Source organism: Pinus tabuliformis, chromosome J, assembly GCF_031772625.1.
Source record: "Pinus tabuliformis cultivar Carrire ecotype Pingquan chromosome J, CPIR1, whole genome shotgun sequence".
NCBI classification, from domain to species: Eukaryota; Viridiplantae; Streptophyta; class Pinopsida; order Pinales; family Pinaceae; genus Pinus; species Pinus tabuliformis.
Genome location: NC_142295.1, coordinates 1028996563 through 1029021523, shown reverse-complemented (window position 1 = coordinate 1029021523; position 24961 = coordinate 1028996563). Strand labels below are relative to the sequence as shown.

At 37.1% G+C, this 24961-nt stretch overlaps 3 protein-coding genes across 3 annotated transcripts; 1 reads left to right on the top strand and 2 right to left on the bottom strand.

The window, feature by feature from the left end:
* Positions 1-293: 293 nt before the first annotated feature.
* LOC149230373 (EIN3-binding F-box protein 2-like) lies at positions 294-4732 on the top strand. Its single transcript, XM_089378952.1, has 2 exons — positions 294-747; positions 1876-4732. Exons 1-2 carry the CDS (start codon positions 723-725, stop codon positions 3939-3941), a joined length of 2091 nt encoding a protein of 696 aa, XP_089235078.1. The 5' UTR covers positions 294-722; the 3' UTR covers positions 3942-4732.
* Positions 4733-17524: 12792 nt separating this feature from the next.
* On the bottom strand, positions 17525-18001 carry LOC149230372 (uncharacterized). The gene has a single exon (XM_089381297.1). The coding sequence runs from the start codon at positions 17999-18001 to the stop codon at positions 17525-17527; it is 477 nt and encodes a 158-aa protein (XP_089237423.1).
* Positions 18002-22377: 4376 nt separating this feature from the next.
* Positions 22378-23115, bottom strand: LOC149230371 (uncharacterized). The gene has a single exon (XM_089381296.1). The coding sequence runs from the start codon at positions 23113-23115 to the stop codon at positions 22378-22380; it is 738 nt and encodes a 245-aa protein (XP_089237422.1).
* Between the last annotated feature and the right edge of the window lie 1846 nt (positions 23116-24961).

Genomic DNA, 24961 nt, shown 5'->3' with positions numbered 1-24961 from the left:
CCAACTCTTATGGTTGAAGCTTTTCACATTGGGCACAGAGCCCATGAAATCCTCCCAATCCCATCCCAATTATAAAAAAGACATGCACTTTACACCATCAAAAGCACCCAAAAGTTATTTTAACTCCATATTCCCAACTTGCACTTAGCAAAATAACATCAAGATCATGTGGGGAAGAAGAGGACAAAAGAGTCAAGGGGGGAAGAACCTTGGTGGAAAAATCAGACCCCAAAAAAGATAAATAACATAAATAAAAAGATGGAATAGAATTCAACAAGTTTCCCCATTCTTGTTTTTCCCATGGTCTAGTTGGGTGGGTGCATGCATTGAATACAGATGGTGTCAATATATGGTCCCCATCCCCTGCTCCCACGTACCGTTTGAAGCGCTTTTGGCATGTCTGTGTTCAATGTATGCTTCCATTATTCAGAGGGTTGCACAGGAAAAGTCTACAGGGGCTGTTGGGCATTACGTTTCTTGCCCTCATTCTCCCATTATGATAATAAAAATAAGCATTCATCTCCTCTGATGCCTGTTCTTCTACTCATTTTATTCATGCCTGGCTTCTCTATTATCTATCTCTGTATGTGCCAGAGTGGCCCTCTTGCTTCCTGTTCGGTAGGGTTTCTAGCGTTTTTCCTTTGTTGGGTCAGTGAGAACTGCTGCTGTGAGGGTTCTGGATCGATTCTCTTGGACGTTGGCGGGCGGCTTGGCTTGGATATATGCCAACTCTTGTCAGGATTCGCGGTGAGTTACGTTTGCCCATGGATTCATTTAGCGAAAGTTTGGGTCTGTGAAATTACTGCTTTCTGTGGGTAGGAATTGTTTGATCAGGGTTTGCTTCGAAATCTAAATTTTATCAGAATAATTCTTCCATATTCTCATTGTAATTGTCTGCTAGAGTTTGTGTTGGGTATTGGGGTTTGGGATTTCTTCCGATTTATTTTAGCAATTAATTTTGGGGTATCTTTCTATTTTTTAGCATTAATCTTGGGGTCTCCTTCTATTGTTGTAGCGTTAATTTTTGGTATTCTTTTGATAGTTGGAGCAATTAATTTCGGGTTTGCTTTTGATTTCTTTGGGCGTTAGAAATTTTGGGTATTTGTTTGGATTTTCATTAGCGTTAGGAAGTTGTCTGGAATATCTTCAATTTTTGGGGCCATTGGGGTCTGGGATTTCTTCCAGTTTCTGTGGAAACGTGATTTTTGGGTAATTTTTTTGTTTTGTTATATGTATTTGATGATGAATTTCTTCCTTGTGTTATTTATTTCGGAATTTTGTGGGCGATTTGTATTTGTGTTTTTTTTCGATGTTTTATGGGTGCATGGGGTTTTTGGGATTTCCTTTGATTTTTGTGGGCAATTATGGTGCACTTTTTAATGTTTTGGACTTTTGATTTGTGGATTTTAAATTATTTGCTACGTTTCTTTCCATCCATTTTACCTTGTGCTTTTGCTTGTTCTTGCTGGGTTTAAGGCAACGTTTGACTATCATCTAGCATCTTAGGAGCAGGAGCCTTGGTTTTGTCTAGTTTTAGGCCTTCAGCTGCTGTGTAATTATTTGAATAATGAATCTTAATATTACCTTAAAAGGGATAAATGTATTATCTCTCTATTCATCAATCTGGAATTGTTCTCTGAACGATCTGTGGGTTTGTTTCAACTTTTCAAGTATGGTAGATGATTTACGAGGGTTGGTTGTGATCTGTTGGGTGCTGTAGCTAAATTTCAGTCACCTATCCCATTTTTTACAGAGTTTGTGGCTTTGTTGGCTGTTTCTTAACACTCTATGTTTGGTTTATTTGCCATTGAGGTAGTAAAAAAATGACTGGTGCTATATCTTTTGTGCTGAGGGTGCTATATCTTGGATCTGCAGGTGATGAAGACTTTGGAAGGCCTAAGTTTTCTGGTCATGTGGATACAGATCTTTTCTTGTCTCTTGCACCTCGAATGGAAGTACTTTGCCCTCCTCGGAAAAGACTCCGTGGTAATTTCATCATACCATTCAGAGAGACAAAGCCAAAGCAAGAACAGAAAGATCTTATTAGCATGCTGCCTGATGAATGTCTTTTTGAAATATTCAGGCATCTACCAGCAGCTCGAGACCGCAGCGTATCCGCGTGTGTCTCGAAGCGCTGGCTTATGCTCCAGAGCAGCATGCGGAGAAGTGAAATCAAGAGATCCAAGCCAAGCCCCAAAAATTGTGGAGAAACACCTAATAGAGACTGCTCAGAACAGAGTAAACTGTGTCAAGAGAATGCAAGTTTTACCGAGAACAATTTCGAAGAGTTTTCCGATGATGGATTTGGTGAAGTGGAATATTTAGAGTCAGAGTCAACGGAGTTCGACGTAGGATGGAAAGGAACTGCAGATAAAGGAACAGGTGAAAAGCAGCCAAGGTGGGCTATTGGAGACCTGTCCAGGTGTTTGGAAGGAAAGAGAGCTACTGATATTAGGCTTGCAGCAATTTCTATAGGCATGGGTGGTCGAGGAGGACTAGGCAAGCTCAAAATCCGAGGAAATCACCCTTCCCGAGGGGTGAGTGATCTAGGTCTTAGTACGATTGGTCTTGGATGCCCAGCACTCAGGGTCTTATCTCTCTGGGATTGCCCCTTAATTAGCGACAAGGGACTGTTGGCAATTGCTAAGGGCTGTCATCTGTTGGAAAAGCTTGACCTGTTCAACTGCCCATTGATTGGAGAGAAGGGTTTGGAAGCTATTGCAGAAAATTGCCCTGGCTTATTAACCCTCAACATAGAAAGCTGCCCAAAAATCGGAAACAAGTCCCTGGAAGCAGTTGGGCAGCACTGTCCCAATCTTAAATCCTTATCCGTCAGTGACTGTTCTCTTGTTGGTGACCAAGGGATTATGTCTTTATTGTCGAGTTCAACAAAGCTGGAGAAGGTGAAGCTGCAGGCCGTAAAAGTTACTAATCATACTTTAGCTGCTATCGGACTTTCCTGCAAGAATTTAACTAAATTAACATTTGTAAATCTCCGGAAAGTCACAGAGAAGGGTTTTCAGGCTCTGGGAAATTCTTCAGTTATGCAAAAGCTGAAACTGCTGTCAATTACCTGTTGTCGAGGATTAACAGACCCGGGTTTGGAGTCCATCGGACAAGGCTGCCCTAGTGTGAAACTAGCATCTTTCCGCAAGTGTGAATTATTGTCTGACAAAGGTTTGAAAGCATTTACCAAAACTGCAATTTCGCTTGAAAATTTACAGTTAGAGGAATGCAATATGATATCTCACTTTGGCCTGATAGATGCTTTAGGAAGCTGTAGTGGAAAGCTGAAGGTGCTCACACTTGAAAAATGCACCGGGATCAAAGAGTCTGGACTTAGGGAAGTTCCAGTACCCACCTGTGAATCTTTGAAATCTCTTAATATTCGCTCATGCCCATTCCTTGGAAATGGATGCTTGGCTTTACTGGGAAGAGCATGTCCTCAGGTACAGTCTATTGACCTCAGTGGACTTGCAGGAATCTCCGATGATGGTCTGTTTGCACTTTTCGGAAGCTTTAAAACAAGCTTAGTGAAATTGAATTTGAGTGGATGTATTGAAGTGACAGACAGGGCAATTTTTGTTATAGTGAACCTTTTTGGGAAAACCCTCCAGAGCTTAAATCTGGATGGTTGTGGAAAGGTGACCGATCAGAGTCTCGGGTTTATTTCTCACTACTGTGCAGTCTTGCAGGAATTGGACATCTCAAAATGCGGTATTACAGATAATGGACTTGTTTCCTTGGCATCTGCAGCAAGTTATTGCCTACAAATTCTCTCTCTTTCTGGCTGCATGCAGATAACTGACAATGGTCTCCCTTTTATTGGGAAGATAGGGGAAACTTTGATTGGTTTGAATCTGCAACAGTGCCGTGGGATCAGTAGCAGGGCACGTGATTTGCTTGCATCACATTTATGGCGATGCGACCTCCTTGTTTAAGTGACCTGGAAACCTGGAAATGTATTATGGTATTTCCAAGTGACCACTTAAAATTATCAGCATCAAGAAACAGTATTTCATATATAGAATTGTTCGAGCCAGGTGGAACAGTTTGGGACGAAGGCCTTGATTGTGAAGAGCGCCAAACCTGGTTGGAACTACATTGTGAACGTTAGAGAAGTACATCTACATCAGTTAAGTTTGTTGCCTTCTTTTGGTGTTTTTGGACCCATGTGCTGTAGGCCGTGGGCTTTCCGTGCTCTCCTCTTTTTCAAGAGTTAGCCGTTTTTGCAGGTTTCAGATGACCTGTTTTATTTGGTCTCCAGTGGTAACCTAGGGGATTAACACCCTGGAGACCTGGCTATCTCTTGTGCAGTCTTTAGGTTCATTCTGCAGGTTTTTACACTTTTATTGGTTTTTTTATAGGGTCCTGGTTTACTCTACTGAGAATAGGTTTCAGTGTTTTAGCCAGGCCTCATATTGGCCATATAGTGTGTAGCTTTAGTTAATTACCTCTGTTTTTAGCAATCAGCAGCTACTGAAGCTGATGGGTTTTGGGTATGGCCTTGCTTTGTGTCATAAGTTACAACCTTGGAAGTTGTTTTTTCCAAGCCCAATGGTTACAGGCTGTGTAATTGCATTGTCTTATAAAACTTTAGACATATTTGGCTCAAAAATCTGTATTGCAGGTGGGCAAAATTCTCATTGAAATTTATGTGTGAATGTCTTGTATGGCTGGTTTTACTTGAAATTCTAGCTTTTATATTATAAGATACGAAAAATGCATATTATATGTCGGGAAAGCTCTGGCAATTGATGTGTATGTTCCTGATTTTATGTGTTCTCCTTTATTTTGGTGAATAGTTGTATCTAAGACTATAACGTTTCCCATATTATAAAATATAATATATATTTTTGTCTCAAATGCATATAATAATAGGCTAGGAAGGCCCTCAATTGCAAAATTATGTGCATGTGACGGGATTTTATTTGTTCTGCCTTGTATATTATATATATGCACTGCGTCTTTCTGATCATATTTTAATTTTTAGTATTAATTTTGGAGTTGGTTTAATGGGTTGAATCATCTTCTTATCGATGATTATTTGATTTAATTACTCATTAATTTAACCGGCTATTTTTCTTTAATTTAATTATTCACTAAATAATCAGATTTGACCGGTTACAAAGGAAATCAGATTACTAGCAAAAGTGAATACAATGTCTCAGCCATGTTTTCATAAATAGAGAAAATCATAAAAATGTCTCAGCCATGTTTTCATAAATAGAGAAAATTATAAAAATTGAATTAAAGGACTAAATCCTGTGCTACCCAATAGACCTAAGCTTATAGGCGGAGAGGCTAGATTTATATAGTAGAACCAAATAGGCGGAGATGCTAGATTTATATAAGAGGGAGAGAGGCTAGATTTTTATAGTAGAACCAAATAAGGCAGAGAGGCTAGATTTATATAGTAGAACCAAATAGGCAGAGAGGATTGGGAAACTAATTAGAAGTAGAAACATATTGGGAAACTAAGTAGAAGTAGAAACATCCACCTTGATGGGGTTGATGTTTTTGTGATGGTAGGCTACTGAGGTCCTAAGCTTCAGTTCCTCTGAGTAGAAACATCCTCCTTGATGGGGTTGATGTTTTTGGATTATAGCGTACTGAGGTCCTTAGCAAGAGGAATATAAGCTTCAGTTCCTCTGAGTAGAAACATCCACCTTGATGGGGTTGATGTTTTTGTGATTATAGCCTACTGAGGTCCTTAGCAAGAGGAATATAAGCTTCAGTTCCTCTGAATCTCTTTTGCATTTATTTTTTTCGAGCACCACCTTGTCGAACATGAACAGAATCAACAAAAACATCATTATCTCTAATAACTCTACCCTTATATAGTAGAACCAAGTAGGCAGAGGCTAGATTTACTGGGAAACTAAGTAGAAATAGAAACATCCACCTTGATGGGTTGATATTTTTGTGATTTTAGCTACTGGGGTTGATGTTTTTGTGATTGTAGCTACTGAGGCCCTTAGCAAGGGGAATATAAGCTTCAGTTCCTCTGAATCTCTTTTGCATTTTTTTTGTTTGAGCACCACCTTATCCAACATGAACAAAATCGTCATTTCTATCCATAATAACTCTACCCAACAATGTCTTCATTCTCCCATCATTTCTATCCATAATAACTCTACCCAACAATGTCTTCATTCTCCCATATTGGTCAATAGTCAGCATGTATTGATTTTGTTTATTCCCAAATATGCCTTGTGTCAGGCACTCATTCTCAGATATCAGCAAGCACCTGTTAGTTGGATAGTGAACCTCTCTCAATTGCCACATCATCGTCAAATTCTTGAGGCTTCTCTTGAACCTCCATAGGGATATGTTCCATAAATATGTGTTGAGTCTTCTAACCTTAATCAAGCTTGGGAGCTACCAAATTTGCTGTGGTCACCACCCATGCTTACAACTAACACGTTCCCAAACATCGCAAGAGGGGCTATGGGTTGGAGAGCGATGGAATAGCCAAGGCATGGAAAACACATTCCAACGCTTAGACACTGCAGAAAACTGGAGGTTACGAGAACGGCGAGGGCAACAACAATGGGAAAAATAGTAGGAGTGGCGGTGAACTAGAATGCAGGATTATAGCAGAAAACTGGAGGTTACGAGAACGGCGAGGGCAACAACAATGGGAAAAGTAGTAGGAGTGGCGGTGAACTAGAATGCAGGATTATAGTGAAGGTGTAGGAGGCTAATGACCACTTTCAGAATTCACAATAGAACTGAGTGAGCAGGGATGAAGACGATCTCAACGTTGGAGAAAATTGCAGAGACTACATTGCCAATGAACATCCAAGAGCTATAAACCAATTGTGAATATGAATCAATTGTGAATATGAACATTGAATGTGAAGGATTGAACCAACTTTGAGAGTGGAGCAGGAATAACGATCGCCGCTAGCCTCCCTTACCTGCGTGCAAGTTTGATGCGTATATGGACCAAGATGCCATGATCATCTCTCTGCAGTGGTAAAGATAGGCTCATTACTAAGGGATAGCGACTGTCTCCCTTCGCTGTACGTCACCCTCAACCATTGATGGATGTGACAACGCCTCCACCGCATCCCACCTCACCTGATCTGGGAAAGATCGCCCTTGTCTAAAAATTATGTTTTTTTCCCCTGAAAATTATGGAAATTTTGACTTTATTTTGAAAAAATCTGGCAGGGATTTTTATAAATCCTAGTAAAAACTGTTAAAAATTATAATTTTAGGTGTTCTAAACATTTTTGATGGTGTTGAATCTATTTCCACCATTTTTGATGGTGCTGAATCTATTTCCACCATCAAAAGCGTGATTCAAATACTCATCTACAAAGATTTTTTGAAATTTTTTTACCTGGATTCAGGCCACTTTTAGCTGTCCATGCAATTTCTCTGCATCCGCCTCCGTAAACGACTCTGGAAAAATCTGTTTTGATTAACAATGACCTAGCATTCATCTCTAAAAAGAGGGAGTTCCAAGATTAATACAGATCTTTGACCTTGAACAACCCAAATTGGCTAATTGATAACCGAATTTGAGAGAGAGTTCCAAGATTGTATCATTGAACAACCCAAATTGGCTAATTGATAACCGAATTTGAGAAGAGAGTTCCAACATTGATACAGATCCACATTTGACATTGAACAACCCAAATTGGCCTAATTGATAACCCAATTTGTTCCCTTTCGATGAACATGTGAAGGAAGGAGACTTGGGATGAAGAGGGATGATATTGGATCAAAGCCACTAATGATTTTTTTTAATGGAGAATTGGGATGAAGAGGATGAAGAGGGAGGGATGATATTGGATCAAAGCCATTAATGATTTTTTTTAATGGAGAATTGGGATGTAAGAGGATGATATTGGATCAAAGCCACTAATGAGTTTTTTTATGGAGTTGATCACCTGCTGAAGTCCTCATTTGTTGAAGCTTCCTGGAAATAGACCATGGCCATGTAAAATCAGTTTATTGTATTTCTATTTAACTTTTTTCTTTTTACCAGCAAAACTATTTAAATTTCCAGATTTCCCCGAGACAAAAGGGTTTTACAACAGAACAAAACCTATGGCTTTATAGAATTTCATGGTCTACTTCTAAGAAAAAAGTTCTAACAAGAAGACCTATGCCTTTATTCCAGATACTTTTTGAAACTCTAAAGTTGCCAAATGAAAGTTCAATTTATGCCGTGGTACAATATCTCGAACCATGAAGAGTTGATTTGACGTTTTCGAAATTTGTTAGAAACGTATCTTGTGATGTATTAAGTGATATTTTAGAATAATTTAAAATAATTATACTGTGAAGTGCTTTCAAGTTTAATACGGTAGAGATATTGTAACACAATGTAAATGAAAATTTGATATTTTAGAATAATTTAAAATAGTTATATAATGTGATATTTTAGAATAATTTAAAAATGTGATATTTTAGAGTAATTTTGAATAGTTAGGTTGTGAAGTTTTTTCAAGTTATTAAGTTAAGAATATAAGTTAAGAATATAATGTAAGTTAAATATTTTAATTTGGTTAAATAAAATAATAATAAAAATTAAAGTAACTTGTGTTTTTAATTATGGTATTTATGTGAAATATAGCTTATTTAAAGGGGAAATTAATCCAACCTAGATTTATTTAATTCTGGAGATTCAAGGGCCTAGAGGAATGAAATCTCTTAACATGCAATTTATTTTTAGAGTCAAAAGAAATTGAGATTTACTTTCCCCGCCTAGAGGAATGAAATCTCTTGACATGCAAACTTCTTTTAGAGTCAAAAGAGATTTAATATTGGGCTTGATAGTTTCAAATATAAAATGGATCTAAACTGGTTTATAGAATGTGGAATAATTGATATAAAGTGTATTATTAAAATAATTTTTACATACAAATTATAGGTTTAAAATTAGGCAAATTAAATTAGCAAAAAAAAAACATTAAAAATAAATTTAAATTAGTAACAAAAAATTAACAAAATTATTAATGATATTAGAAATTGCAAAATATAAGACACAAAAATCTCATAATATTCTATAACAGTAAAGATCAACTTATTTATATTAACTTCTAATAATTATGAGAAAAATAAACCACTTATGTATTTCGAAATTTCATATTCATTAATTAACTTGTTTATTAATAATATTTTATTAATTTAAAGAAATCTATTTAATTATTATATATTATTAATATTTCTCAAAAAAAATTATAACATTTTTTAATATACATATATATATTAAATGTATAAAAATTCTAACTTTCTTAAATATGCTTTATGCTAAATTTGTTTATTTATAAAAAAATTAACTTTCTTAAATATGATTTATGCTAAACTTGTTTATTTATAAAAAATTAAATAAATTTAAAGCTCAACTTATTTATCTTAACATTTTTCAAATAAACATCTATTATAAAATTTAAAAAATTGCAAGCTTCGTAAATATGCTTATGCTTAACTTGCTTATCTATAAGGATTTTAAATAATTTAAAATCTAAAATTGCTTATCAATAAATTTTGTTACTAATTTAAAAGCTCAGTTTATAATAATTTGAACAAAAGCCTAAACCAAGAATAAAAACAAAAACCTAAGTTCTTAGTTCATAATTATGGAACATGTGTGGAGAATGGATCGTGACATTCGAAAAACTATATTCTAACAATGAAACTATAGAAAAAAATGATGGGAACTGACTTTGGGAAAATTATATTTTGAAAATGAAAATGAGAAGAATGTAACAACACATCACATAATATAATATATAAAAAAGAAAACGTTAATTTTTATATGAATTTACTATTATGAAATTTTGTATGATATTTAAATTGTGGAGAGTTTAAGATTAAAATTTGTGATTTGAATAAATTATTATTAAATTTTATGCAAAATTTAAAAATATATTAAGAAGTTTCAAAAGGTAAAATAAATAGATTACGGTATTTTTGGGGCGGGAGTATGCCTTTAAACTGTGTCTGCTAGACTAAGAGCTCATCTTCTTTAGATGTAAGTTAATTACCCAAAACCTACAAACATCTTGCAAAAATAAAAATATATCTTCTTATAAATCACCAACAAAATAATTCCAAGTAGCTTAATTAAAAGTAATAATTTTTAATTAAAAAAAATATTCTAAAAGTAAAGAGAATATTATAGAAGATAGGACAATTTAAAATTGTATTCAGTGTTTATTTTTCCGGACATATATTTTTTTCAATGAAATAAAACTTTATATTTCTTAAATAAATATATATCTTCTCATATATATTTGAAATACCATGACATTTAAGAGCGTTTAAATTTAAGTTTGCTGGTCAAGAGATCAAATATATATATATCTCGAAATTCAATGTTATTTAAGAGTTCAAATATGTTGGTTTAGCTCGAGGCCATAATAAATTATAATTTAAAACGATTTAATAGTTTTTAATTTTTGTAATTTATTTTATTCATGAATTGTTTTTCGAGTTAATCATATGTGGTTTATTTTAAAAACAAAGATTTTTTTGAAAATGAATCATAATAATTGGTTCGTAACGTAAACTACTAAAAAAATTGATCACTATTACTACTATAACCGTGCAAAGCCTCATCATTTACATAACTATATATAGCATGAAAACTTGCCAGTAAGTTACGCAGAGAGCCAGATCTATGATAAGTTATAATCTATACATAACTATATATCTATTATAATTTTAAATTTTAAATATATGATAAGTTATAATTCAAGAAAACGTATATTATTGTAATTATAATTATACTTTTTAGGATTATTCAGCCAGTTTGACTTTATTAAATAATGTAAAAATTTTCATTAATTTGAATGTTATAATAAATGTTAGAACTATTAATATTGATATTTGAAAAATAAACATAGATTTATTTTTTAATTTTAGATATATTGATTTTGAAAAGATTAAAATTTTGAAAATTAAACTTTTTAAATCGGAAATTTTGTAAAAAAAATTATATTCAGAGAAATTTGATTCTTTTTAACGTTTAATAATTTAAAGTAAGGTAAAAATAAATAAGAATTATCATCTATAATTTAAAAATTTTATATGTATTTTTAATATTATTCAATCCTTCAAATATACATACCTACATACATATCGAATAAGACATTATATATATATATATATATATATATATATGAAAGAAATTATTTTAACTATTAGGTTTTTATATGGTTATAAACTAAATTTAAATCTAAAGTTATAAAATAGTATAGTTAGAAATATGAATAATCATTATTTAAATATTTTTTGTTTGTTTATCAAGTTGTTTGTGATCCATGATCCTTCTTGTGGATTGAGGAGACATCTAAGCCGTCAAAGTCACCCAGGGACGACATCTAAGCCGTCAAAGTGATCCTGTGGCTTGAGGAGACATCTAAGCGTCAAAATCACTGGGGATCACATCTAAGCCATCAAAGTCACTCGGAGATATTTTATATGTATTTCTAATATTATTAAAACCCTTCATAATACACATACCTACATGCATATCAATAAAGGAATTTTTTTTTATATATATAAAGAAAAAATATTAAAGAAATTATTTTAAGTATTAGGTTATAAACTAAATTTAAATAGAAAATTATAAAATGCTATAGTTAGAAAAATGAATAATCATTATTTAAATATTTTTTGTTTGTTTGTTTTATCAAGTTGTTAGTGATCCTCTAGGCTTGAATTGTGGCTTGGATTTTTTAACGTGTCTCCTCCCTCTAGCACACGTCACAACTATCCCGTGAGATTTGATCCTCGGTAGCCTTGCTGATTAAGCCCTCCCTCGCCCTCCCTCTATTTGATCCTCGGTAGCCTCGCTGATTAAGCCCTCCCTCTAGCACACGGCACAACTATCTCGTGAGATTTGATCCTCGGTAGCCTTGCTGATTAAGCCTATTCTCAACTGGTTGCGCTAATAAGATTTGGCAATATCTTTTAGTTATTGTTAAAAACACTATTTATAATTTTAATAATAAAATAAAATTACAAATATAATAAATTAAATTGAATTTAACTAGTTCATTATTTTTATTATTACTTTTAAAACATTTTATTTTTATTATTTTTAATTAAATTAATATTATATTTTATTGCTATTTTTTTTTTTAAGACTAACCTAACTACCCACAGGGGATTTGAACCCATGACATATCGCAAGAGTGCCTTAACAACGCACCCTTTCACCGTCAATCCAAAGCCCCATAGACTTATCGCCATTTCTCTTATAAAATATCTCTTAATCTAATTATTAATTAATAAATTTAAAATTTAAGATAATTTATTTAACATTTTATCTTAATAAAAATAATTAATATAATGCTATGTAATTTCCCATATTTAATATTTTGTCATTAATAGTTTTCTTTTAATTTTCTACAACTTTAATTACTATAATAATTAAAAATTACCTTCAAACATAAAACAGAAAACACTACCCATGATATGTAATTTCTGATATTTAATATTTTGTGTTTAATAGTTTACTTTTTATTTTCTACAACTTTATTTAATATAATATTAAATAAAAATTGCGTTGAAATAGAAAAGGGACGCATATTAGTAAAACAGTATACATTTAAAACCAAAAAGGAAATGGAAACTTCAAATATGGATTCCACGTGCTAGAATACAAAAGGATTTGTTTAAATTTTAGGGTGTATTCCACGTGCTAGAATACAAAAGGATTTGTTTAAATTTTAGGGTGTATTCCACGTGCTAGAATACAAAGGAAATTGTTTAAATTTTAGGGTGTATTATATTACTCTTATATAGAATTTTATATTATTTATAAAATAGTTTTATATGGATATCAAATTTGATAGGGTAAAAAACATTTCATTATAAATACAAGAGAGCACAAGAGACTTTCATAATTAGAACGCATAGACATCAACGTTAAAGATGATTCGTATTTCTCTCTATTGTTTTAATCATAAATACAAACAATATTCCCTAGGAAAGGTCATCCGCTACTCCTAACCAGAAAACAAAAGCCCTCCAAAAATACATATATGGTTTGACAAAAATACCGAGATTCAAGTATTAATACATAATTGGTGACTGAAGAGCCACCTTTGTCCCTAATGCAACATCAAAGATAGCAAAAAGACATAACAAGAACCTAATGAAGGAGGCCCAAAACACGATAGCCATTCACAATACACATAGGTGCCACATCTAACCATAACCATACAACAAAAGTTATAAAGGAAATAAAACAGAGTCCAATAAAGCATGCCAAAGCCATCATGAAAAAATACGAAGCCACGACCAACCTATGCCACCATAGTCTATAGACCAAAAGGATAGCAATTACCATGCATACAACAAAAACTAGAAGCACTAGGAAATCACCAAATTGCACACCCACCATCCATGCTCACTAGTCATTTTGAGAAGGCAAGATATTTGTTAGAACCCTTGCACTGGACCCACTAGGATCCATATGGTCCCCACCATCTGAGTCACATGCAATATGGCTCTCCACATGTGCCAAATGGGAGTCAACCCTATCTAGGTAGAACCTTTGATTCCTGAGCATCCTATTGACATCCTCGAGTGAAGAAAATCTATTATATTTCTCCACTTGTTTGTCCCTCAATACTAGGCCCAACAAGGTCTTCGTTTTCCAATGAAGAGCCATTGAGTTTAGACACTGTTTCTTCCTACCCCTGGTGTGCCCAGGGTCTGGAACCTAAGTTGACATGTCCTCTAGAAGCTCAAAATTAGAAAGGGATTGTCTTTCCTCCTCTGCTTTGGCTTCGAGCTCACAAATTTCCTTACTAGTGTCAGGGATAACTTTATTGTAATATGTGGTCACCGAGTCATGGGCAAAGAGTCTTAGTCCTCATTTCCCTGGATGAGCCCTACCACCTCCTCCCCTTCTATACCTCATTCTTCGTCTAGGAAACATCACAGAGTCTTGGGTAAGAGACTTACTGTCACTGCAATGATTGCCTATACCTGCAAAAGAACAGAATAACGAACTCGACCCACCTTCTACATTACTAAAGAAGTAGTAGACCAACTCATCACAATAACACCAGAAAAAAGACTTAGCCTTAAAAGAAGACCCACCAGAAAGGGTAGAGGATGCGTCTTCCTCAACCAAGGCCCCTTCACCCTTGACCATCAAACAAGAAAGGAACAACACCAAGGCTAGAATAATTTGACATCCAAGAGAGTGCAACCAGACACCAAATTTCATCAACCAACACTTAACTTGCCAAGAAAATAAACCAACACAGGCAGGCCTTCGCAATTCCTTCCAAATATGACTTACAAACCCCACCTTAAACTAAGAGAAGAGGTCCCAAGAAAAACCCTGAAGCCAAATTAAACGAGCACTCCCAACAATTTTCCGAAGACTAGAGAAGAAGATTTATACATAGTAAATTAGACTTGGAGCATTTATACATTGACCCACCCAGATGTCTACAAAGGGAACCAAGAAAAGAAGAGATGTAACCTGAGAAAGCTCGATATGCTTAACGTTCAATGACCCCAACAAGTTCTCTGGAGTAGATTCTTTCAGCAGCCAGAAACGATACCAGGCTTCCAAGATGCCCCAAACAACCACACACCATTTACACAGAACAACATGAATTCCTAGCCCACCATAAAAAATAACCACTATCCACAACACTAGGAATCTCACACACACCAATTGCAGAGAAAAAGCACTCTAAGAGGTTGAGGATCTTACCTAGATTCCTTTCCATTCACTCCAAATAAATTTGCTTTCCATCGAAAGCCATAAATAAACCACAAATTGACTGTAACAATACATGCTCATAGCCCCAAGTGTTAGCTCAACTGGTCAAGTCATGCCTCGCCAAAACGAGAGGTCACAGGGTCGATTCTACCCGAAGCCCTTGGGGTCAGGTCTGTGATGGCTGAGGGGTTTGATCCTAGAGATCAGCCTTAGAATTTACGTGGACGTAGCCTGCACCCCCTGACCATGGATGTTCGTGAACCACAGGAAAAAAAAAAAAAAAGACACATGCTCATACATCCGAGGGTAGGCCATGTTGTCCCTCTTTAATGCTTGTTATGTACTCAAGGGTGGTTGGCATTGTTATCACCAAAAAATTGATTGTCTAGCCTAATTTACTAGATAGATCGAAGTACACCATGTAAAGCCAATTTTACCATAGTAAAATTGCTTTCACTCTGAGAAGTTACCTAATAAACCACCTTTATTAAGTAATTTATAGTTAAACCTATGAAGAATAATTAAATAAATCACGATTTATTTGATTTTCTTCTAGGAATAATTAATTAAACTGTTGTTTTATTATTATTCCTTGTGAAATTTGACCCAATCATGAAAAATAAACAGATAAATCATTATTTATCTTATTTTCTCTAAGAATAATTAATTAATCACTAATTAATCATTATTCTTTGATAAATTTGACTAAATCCCTTAGGAATAATTAAATAAATCCTTATTTGTTTATTATTCCTTAACTAATTCCTTGAGATGATAAATAAATCATTTATTTATTTATTATTTCTAAATAAAAGTTTAAATACGTTTTCCCTCCTAAACAAATATAATAAAATATTCCAAGTGGTTATTCCAAGAATGAGATCAATAATATTTTATTATTTCTTATTATTCGAGGATAATTCAATATTTTGTTATAAATAGAAGGGTTTTCCATTCATTATTCACTTTGGATTATTTTCATTGTTGCACTCACTATTGTAACTCTGATTATTTTCATTGTCGTACACCATATTTTTGCTGGGTTTACACATTATAGAGGAGAGAGACTCTACACAAGCTGAAGAGGGGGACTGGTAACATTTATTTGTTCCCTTCACAGGTGTTATAATAAAATTATTCTTTACATATCTGGTTTCCATTGGATGATTGGAGTTACTACTTTTTCTTTTTGCTATTTAACTGTGATTGTGGCATAGATTTGAACTTTGACAGGTTTTGTTTCTATTAGTCACTGCATATCTACAATGTTTCGCAGCCATTTATATTATTGAGATCGTTTGTCATCCACAATTCTAAGTGAGTTCTTTTCGTACATCTTTGAGAAGAAAACAATACAAAATGCACATCACCCAAAGTCCCAGTTCCATCTACCATTACACCTCATTGAGGATATCAAATAAAATTATATATATATATATAAAATTATTATTATTATTTTTTTCTAAGTAAAATTAATTCTATTATAGTAATAGTAAAATTACAACGAGGCTCTGGCCTCTGCCGGTCTGGAACAGAGATATAGCAAGTTTAAACATCAAAAAAACTGAGTCGAGACTGCCCGAGGGGGAAACCAGTCTGAAAAACAGTGGAAAAGGCTACCCACGCAGGGGTGCTATCTTTTAAATCAAAATAGTCCATTATAGCAAGTTCCTCAAGATGACCACATATTTTGAAAAAGAAAACATTAAAATAAACCATAAAAAAAACCGAGCTGGGTGGCGAAACCTGTCTGCATGGATGTGCTAGGTGTAGATAGGCGGTGGAAACTCCTCCACTATCAAGCATCTGTATTCCTCCCAATCATACTCAACTACCTTCTTGCCACTCGGAGTGTCATCAGTCTTCTTGCCTTTGCCTTTGCTGGTGTCACTGCTACCCGAGGCTTTCGGCTTGCTGGTTGCAGGCTGCACCTGAGCCATCTTCTGAGTGCTGGCGCTTGGCTTCTCCTGTGCAGAGGTGGGAGGCGTTTGAACGGATTGCGGGCAGGCCTCCTCTCTGAATTCCATAGAGACGGTGGCTATTATTGCGGGTCTATTCAAAGTGCAGAGGAAGCAAAATTGAGCAGATTGATGGGGTTGGTGAGGGGACATAGGGAGATTGACCGTCTGGGTAGCAGCAGTGACCCTTTGAGCTTCACCAGGATGAGCGCAACCTCTTCCGCTATGGGTGGCAGGGTAGCGGCTCGTGGATGGAATGGAGGATGGGGAGGACGAAGGAGAGGCCGACGCAGAGGGAGGAGGAGAGGGGGGGCAGATGGCTCAGCCTCGATTGCTGCCTTGCCTGCTGCGCATGCGATGACGAAGCCGTGAGATAGTTCTATGGGTGGGGTGGTGTAAGCTGGTGTGGGCCGAGAAGACTGAATTGCTAGCTGTGAGCTGGGAATGGGCGGCAGACTCTACGCTGAAGATAACAAGATTTCCTGAACCAGAGACGGAAATAGGAGCCGAGGAATTAAGTTGCAGGGTGCAAAGAGCAGTATGGGAGAAATGAATTCCATTCCCCAAGTCTACACAACTCAGGATATTGCAGCGCCTTCCTATCGTCGTGCGAGAGCTCGGATTCGTGGCGGCAGGGTGGCAAGAGTAGTTTAATGGAGGCGGAACAAGGTGTTGCAAACGATTTGGATCCATGGTTTTAGAAATGTAGGGGAGGTCTTGACCCATGCACCAGATTAATGGCGTCGGCCGGGTGATAGAGGCTCGCCTTAAATCACCGCGGATGAGAACGCAAGTGGTCCTGTAGCCAGGCCACCTGCCAGCCCAACGTCTCATCCACATTAATGTGATTTTAAACACCCGCAGCTGGGGGTGCTAAATCATTTTGCACCAGTGTAGTGCATGCCTGCAATTGGATTCCATCTTTTATAATATTGAGCGATCCTGAGTATAATGTTTGATCGCTGGCCACCCCCAAATTTTCCAAGAGGTCTACCACTTTGTTACCATCTCTCCTGATATGTTTGAACATGATTGCTCTGTTGGTTGTGAGCCATTGTTCAATGAGCTCTAGACGAGCTGCTAATCTCCAACTGCAGACCATTTTGTGAGCAGGGGTCCCTTGTAGAATTAGATTAGTCATGTTGATGAGTATCTGAGAGTCTCCTTCAATAACTAGAGGAAAGAAGCCATGCTGCTGCGCTAGTTGAAGGCCCTGCCACAATCCTTCAAGCTCAGCTGAGTTGTTCGTGTCCCATCCAATTGTGCCCAGGAAAATCAGAAGAGGTTTGCCATTGTGATCCCTGAATATTCCCCCATAACCTGCCATGCCTGGATTGCCTTTGGAGGCTCCATCAAAGTTTAATTGGGAAATTCCTGGTGGCGGAGGGAGCCACTTGCTGGAGGTTTTGTGATTTAAGAAGGATTTACTGGGGTTTTCTTGTGGCTGGTTAATCCTCAAATTCCAATTCTTCCAGATGTTCTGCTCCTGTGGAGAGGTGGGAAAATCATCTTTGAGCCAGGTTTGGAGTGCTAAGGTTTCCTGAAGATTATTGCATAGATTGCTCCATATGACCTCTATGGGTGTGGATTGATTCTTGAAGATGCAGTGGTTTCTTTCCTTCCATAAAGTCCAGATGAGAAGACCTGGGACAATTTTCCACAATGTGTTTAGCAGATTGCTCTTGTACGGATTGTTTGCCCAATTGCGGATGGTGCTGGTAATGTCTCCTTTTACTCTGCCTTGTTTTTGACATTTGAAGCTTGTTTTTTCCTAAAGTTTGTTTACTAAGTTGCAAGTAACCATGAGGTGTTGTATGGTTTCTTCCTGATGTTTGCAGTTGGGGCATATTGAGGGCTCGTGGAAGCTTCGTTTCCTCAAGTTGTCCCATGTGAGGATTCTTTTATGACATAACAACCAGAGGAAGGTAAGAAATCTTGGGCCATATTTTGGGAGACCAGATTTTGTCCCAAAGAGGGTCCTTGATATTATGAGTACTAATCAACAGGTCGTACGCCTCCTGAGTGGTAAAAGTTCCACGTGGAGTGTATCCCCATCGCAAGATGTCCTTCTTATCGGAAAATCTAATTTTCTTGTTTGTGAGTTCTGTGTCCATCTCCTTGTGCATTAACTCTGTTCCTTGCCTGATGATGTACGCCGAGCTTATCCATTGTCTATATCCCTAATTGAGGGTGGGAGTCCAGTATTGGTTGACTGTGTCCAATTGATGCTCATCCTAGTCCTCTGTATGTGGTGGTTTAATCATGTTGTTGAGCCTGGGTCTTTGCTGCCAAGAGTCAGCCCAGAAGCGGGCATTGTTGCTGTTTCTTATTTCCCAGAAACTGTGCTGTTGGATCATGTCTCTGTGTTGTCTGGCCGCATTCCAGATTAGGGAGCCTTTTCCCGTATCTGTAATCTGAATTAAATCATCTGGCATTCTGTTGTTTGCATATTTGGCAGTCCAGAGGATGGCCCACGGCGTGTGCGGAGCAGAGAGCCATTTCCACCATATTCTTGCTCCCATGACTGCATTACTATGTTGAGGGTCCCGGAGACCAATACCCCCAAGTTTTTTTGGAAGGCAAACTGTTGCCCATTTAACTAGTGCCCATTTGCGATTTTGACCAGAAGATCCCCATAAAAAGTTCTGTTGTAGATTTTTGATTTTTTTAAGCACCCATTTCGGCACTGCCAAAACAGAGAAGAGATAAAGTGGCATTGATTGCAAAACAGCCTTGACTAGCACTAGACGACTAGCCATATTGAGGGCTCTAAAGGTCCAGGAAGTGAGCTGGGCTTCTAATTTGTCCAGAAGCAATTGCCAAGAGGTGTGCTTGAGAGCAGAATCAGTTAAGGGAGCACCAAGATATTTGGAAGGGAGAGAGGCAATAGGGAATCCGAAAATGCGGGCTATAGTGGTTTGAGTTGTGGAGGGAGTGTGAAAAAAGAAGATTTGGGATTTAACAGTATTGATGCTAGCTCCAGATGCTTCCGAGAAATCATCGAGAAGGGATCTGAAAGTTTGGGCTTCTTGGACCAAAGGATGCCCAAACAACATGTTATCGTCTACAAATTGTTGGTGAGTGATGGCAGGGGAGTTATGGAGAGAGATTCCCCTTAGCTGTTGAGATTGAAGATCATTCTTGATGATGCGTCCTAACCCTTCGGCCATGAGAACAAAGAGAAAGGGGGAGAGGGGATCTCCTTGACAGATACCTCTAGAGGGATGAAAAGGTATTGAAGGAATGCCATTAACAAGAATTGAGAAGAAAGTGGAGGATATTAAACTCATGACCCATCTAACCCAGGGAGGAGAAAAACCAAAGGCTGAGAGCATTTTTTGAATATACATCCAACTCAGTTTATCAAAAGCTTTAGAGAGGTCGATTTTGAGTAGCATACCTGCTTTTTTATGGTGCTTCAGGGAATGAATGATCTCATGGGTGAGAATGATGCCATCTATGATTTGCCTTCCTTCAACATAGCCTGATTGTTTTGGTAGATGAGCATGGGAAGTAGCGGTTTCAGTCGAGAAGCAATAACTTTGGAGATGACTTTATATATAACATTGCAGAGGGCTATAGGCCTGAATTTGTCTGGAGTAAGAGAATTCTCTTCTTTGGGGATGAGAGCAATGAAAGTCACATTCAAAGAGGGAAGCATCCAATGGAGGGTTCTGGATTCTTCCACTACCTGCCAGACTTCATCTTTGATTAAATCCCAGAATTTGTGAAAGAAGTTTGAGGTAAAACCATTTGGTCTAGGTGCTTTTCCTTCCTTGAGCTGATGCATGGCAGAGTCGACTTCCTGTAGAGAGACTAGACGAAGGAGCAGTTGATTATGTTCATCTATTATCACTTTCGGGATGTGCTGGAGAATCCTTTCTATAGCTGGCTGTCTGTTAATTTGAGGTTCTTGATGAACTTCTTTGAAGTGATTGAGGAGCTCTTTTTCAATATCCTCATGTTCTTCCAGTCTTTCTCCCTGCTGATTCTGAATTTGGGTAATAATGTTATGCATTCTCCTCTGTATAGTGGTGCGGTGGAAAAATTTCGTATTCCACTCGCCCTCTTTTAGCCATCTTACCCGAGATTTTTGTTTCCAGAGGATTTCCTCTTGCTTTTCTCTTTCTGCTATCTGATTCTGAAGGTTCTTTTCCTGTTCTAAAAGTGCTTCAGTCCTTCCTTTAGTAATGATGGTCTGCTGGATTTTCCCCATTTCCTGAGCTAGAGCTTTTTGAGCTTGAAAAATGTTTCCAAAGGTGGCATGATTCCAATGCTTGATGTGCATTTTGAGATGTTTGAGTTTTTGCTGGAATTGAAACATTTTTGTTCCTGCTGGGGGTATGAAGCTTTTCCATGCCGAATGGACCAGATCGTTGAAGTTTGGATGAGTAAGCCAGAAAGCTTCAAAGCGGAAGGGTCTTTGGGTGGTTATTCTGGGTCTTTGCCATTGAAGTGAGATGGGCCAGTGGTCTGCTCCAGTAAGAGGTAAGATTGAGGCTGAGAAGTCCCCTCCAAGGTGGATAGCATTGTCTGAAATCAGGAATCGATCCAGCCGGGAGGTAATCTGTTGGGAGCTGGATCTTTTGTTATTCCATGTATAGATTCCATTGTTAAAAGGAAGATCAATGAGCCAGTTGTTTTGGATGAAATCCTTGAAGTGATCGCTTTCAGTGTCCAGTTTGATTCAACCCCCTCTTTTTTCCTCTAATTTAGTGATCATATTGAAGTCGCCCCCAGTTATCCAGAGAGGGTGGATTCGGGTGGAATTGAGCAAAGTTAGCGTATTCAGAATTAATGATTTGTTCACTGCTTCCTGGGGAAAGTAAACATTGGTGAGATGACCATGCACATTGGTCCCGATGATATGGAAAGTAGCTTGTATGAAGTGATGGGTCGCATGGATGTCCGTGAGCGTGATGACCTGTGCATTCCATGCTATTGCAATTCCTCCTGAGGCTCCCTGAGCGTCCACTGCTACAGTTTGACTACCTGGCCAAGCTTTTGTGAGAATGGTGCCAAGTATGGTACTATTACATTTAGTCTCTTGCATGAAGAAAATTTGAGGTTTCTCCTATTGTATCATGTTTTTAATCATTCTGTATTTCCCAGGGCTATTTAGCCCTCTTAAATTCCAAGATGTGAGCTTCATTATTCAGGGTTGGGGAGCGGCCTGTAGTACTTTGTTAGTTTGGAGTATCTTCCTGATTCTACCAGCATTTCCCCAATGAGGATTGTTCTTTGTAAATCTATCTTTCTCCCCCTTTTCTTGGTATCTTTGGGTAGATTCTTCCCGTCCCACTGACTTCCTGGTTGGATTCCTAAAGTTCGCTGCTGATGTGCTCTAGATAGAATTACCTCTAGACTTTCTAGCTGTCTTGCCAGGATTTTGTCAAATTCTTTTTTCTTGCAGGCTTGTTCAAGGCCAAATATATCCAGATCTCCTATGTCTATACTTTCCGGCTCTTCTTCCATATGATTGGGTTCACTGCTTTCCGCCGGGAAGTTAGGTGTAAGATTGGGTTCATGCAGCAAAATGTCTATGTCCATACCATTAGGTTTCCAAGCAGCATCCATAATTGAGGAGGAGAGGGGAAAATCTTTGGTTCGCGAGGGTTTTTTTGCAAGTCTTGAATCGGTGTGAAGGGAGACAGAGGGCGATTTTGGAGGCTCATCAAAATGCATGGGGGGTTTAGAGGCCATTTATGCTGGTTGAGCCAGGATATCGAAGCTATTGCTAGATGAGGGAGTAGAGGTGCTGACTAGGGGAGTTTTGGGGTGCATTGCAGGTTTTTTGTGATTCCTTTTCTGATTGTTCACTTTTGTAAAACCATCGGTATCAGGTTTCTTAGAGGAGGTATTGGAGGAGGGCTTAGCATTTAGCGGGCAGTCACAGAAAAGATGCCCATGGGCGTGACATTTCCTACATCTGAAAGGAACATGTTCATAATATATAGTCTGGATCCATTCAAAATCATCATGATATAGACTTACCGAATCTAGAAGAGCTTTGTTCAGATGCATGTAGACGCAGATGCGTGCATATGAAGTGTATCTTTTGAGTTTTGTTTCTTTTGCTATTTTAATGAACTCCCCCAGGCCGTTTCCAATGTCTGTTAGTGATTCTGCATCCCAATATTCCAAAGGCAAGGAATATAACCTGATCCAGACTGGTGCCCAGCTCAAATCTTCTTTGTCCGGATTGAATCTTTCGATCCAATCTCTCAGGTACAGGCCTGCAGCATTAAAGAAATAGGGGTCGCCGTCGATGACCCTATTTCGGTCTTCTATACAGTTAAAGACCGTTGTGAAAAACCCTTTTGGTCCCAGCTGCAGGGTGATATGCCCTTTGGGTTTCCATTTGGCAGCGATCCATCCCTGCAAGGCTTTCTCCGTTGGCCAAAATCTAATAAATTTCCCAATGAGAGCATGGTCTTTCATGTACTGGATTTGGGTATTGATTCTTTGTCCAGGTAATTCTATCTTTGGTCGTTCTGATGCTATAGGTTTGCAGGTCACAGAGGTTGCTTTGGGAGCCTCATCATTTCCTGCTGTGTTTCGCGATCCGCTCTGGGGCGTTGCCTCTATTCCTTGCGGTCCTTTCTGTGTTCCATTGTTGTTCTAGTTTGCCTGCTTTGTCGTGATGACAGGCGGGTTCGATGCGGAGGCCCCATTAGAGCTATTCTTAGTTTGAGTCGTATTGTTCTCATTGGGGGGAGGCTCAGAGTCCCCCCACGAAGGGACTCCATGATGGTTGTACTATTCGATGGCGTATATAGTCGCCAGGGTTTGCAGTAGGTTTGTAGTAGACGCGCCGTGCTCAGAGCAGAGCTCCGTTGCAGGGATTGACGAAAACCTAAACTATTGCAGAACTTCGTTCCAACAACCCCTCACATGTGCATACCTAGTTATAAAATTAATTTTATTAATTATCATAAAAAAATTATTTGAAATTATAAATATAAAATAATATTATTTAATTAATATTAATTCTAAATTTAAAATTTTAATTTATGTAAATGTAACATTAGATAGCAAAAATATTGAAATGTGATTAATTTTAATTTTATTTTTTATTAATTAGTGAAAGTGAATGCCAAATTTGATTAGAGAATATATGATAGTAATAAAAATTGGATATGCACTTGTTGAAAATGCCATGATTCTTGACTATGTTCATTTCATATTAATATTAAAACCCAATAAGATTTCACAATGTCCTTTTTCCTTTGGTTTAGGACGTTATAATTGAAACACAGGGGAAAGGAAAAAGTTCTCTAAGGGGTTTCAATTTTGGCCTTTAAACAGGGAATTTTAGATGGTTCATCATATGTGTATAGTTGATTAGACATCATATGTGTATATTTGATTAGACCTTTTTACACGGTGATTAACTACCTTGTTTGCTAATTTCTTTGAAGAGGGTATGTAGTGTATTGTAAGTATTGTTTACTAATTTAAATTTCATTTCATAAGCCTAAGAACTTGGAATCCTTGTTGCTAACGATAAGGTTAGAGAATCCATGGAGCTTATAGGCATTTTTAAGTGTAAATCAACAACTTCAAAGGCTTCAACTTGGTTAAAAAGAGGAAATGCGTTTACTTGGTTAAACAATTGATTGCAACAAAGAGAGTGTATTTGCCTTAAAAAAGTGGTAAACACCCCCATAAAAAGGACTTCCACAATGATGATAACTACCCTAAAGCATGCCTTGTCAGTTTGGAGGAATATGTTGATTTATTACTCATGAAAACGGTTCCTAAGTAGATTTAGGGGTTGAATTTGACTCACCAAATACCCAATTTATGACATTAGCGTTTTTACTCCTAAAACCAATTTCTCCCCAAGTTTATTTAGTGAAGGAGATGGAAATCCAAGGGACCTTCTTGGGAATGGGTTGTTACTTTTAAAAGATTAAAAAAAAAAGAAAGGGTAAAGCTTGCCTCAAGTAAGGGTGTTGGATTCTTGTACCTGGTTTCCTTGAGAAATATTATTTTTGGATTTGTGATTTAATGAGAGCAATAGGAAAATTCATTAGTGTTTTTTAAATATGTAGAGGAGGCTAAGGGTGTATTTTACCTTAATGGTTGTTAATGCTAACTATTTGAGTTTGGTAATTATGTCTGGAGGATTTTACATCGCACAATTGTTGTTAAATTATGTCTAGGCCATTGCCTTCTTTGGGGTCATCACTTGTTTTCATGGGTTGTATTGGCTTAGTAGAAAATAAACACTTTGGTGTGATTTATCTCTCATTTGAATTTTACATTGGAGAACTTATCTACA

Bases quoted from the DNA above. Each gene is read 5' to 3' on its own strand.
- LOC149230373 (XM_089378952.1), top strand. From the start codon at position 723: ATGCCAACTCTTGTCAGGATTCGCG. The intron at 748-1,875 runs GTGAGTTACGTT...TTGGATCTGCAG, and splicing joins AACTCTTGTCAGGATTCGCG to GTGATGAAGACTTTGGAAGG.
- LOC149230372 (XM_089381297.1), bottom strand. From the start codon at position 18,001: ATGGCAGGTTATGGGGGAATATTCAGGGATCACAATGGCAAACCTCTT.
- LOC149230371 (XM_089381296.1), bottom strand. From the start codon at position 23,115: ATGAAAGACCATGCTCTCATTGGGAAATTTATTAGATTTTGGCCAACG.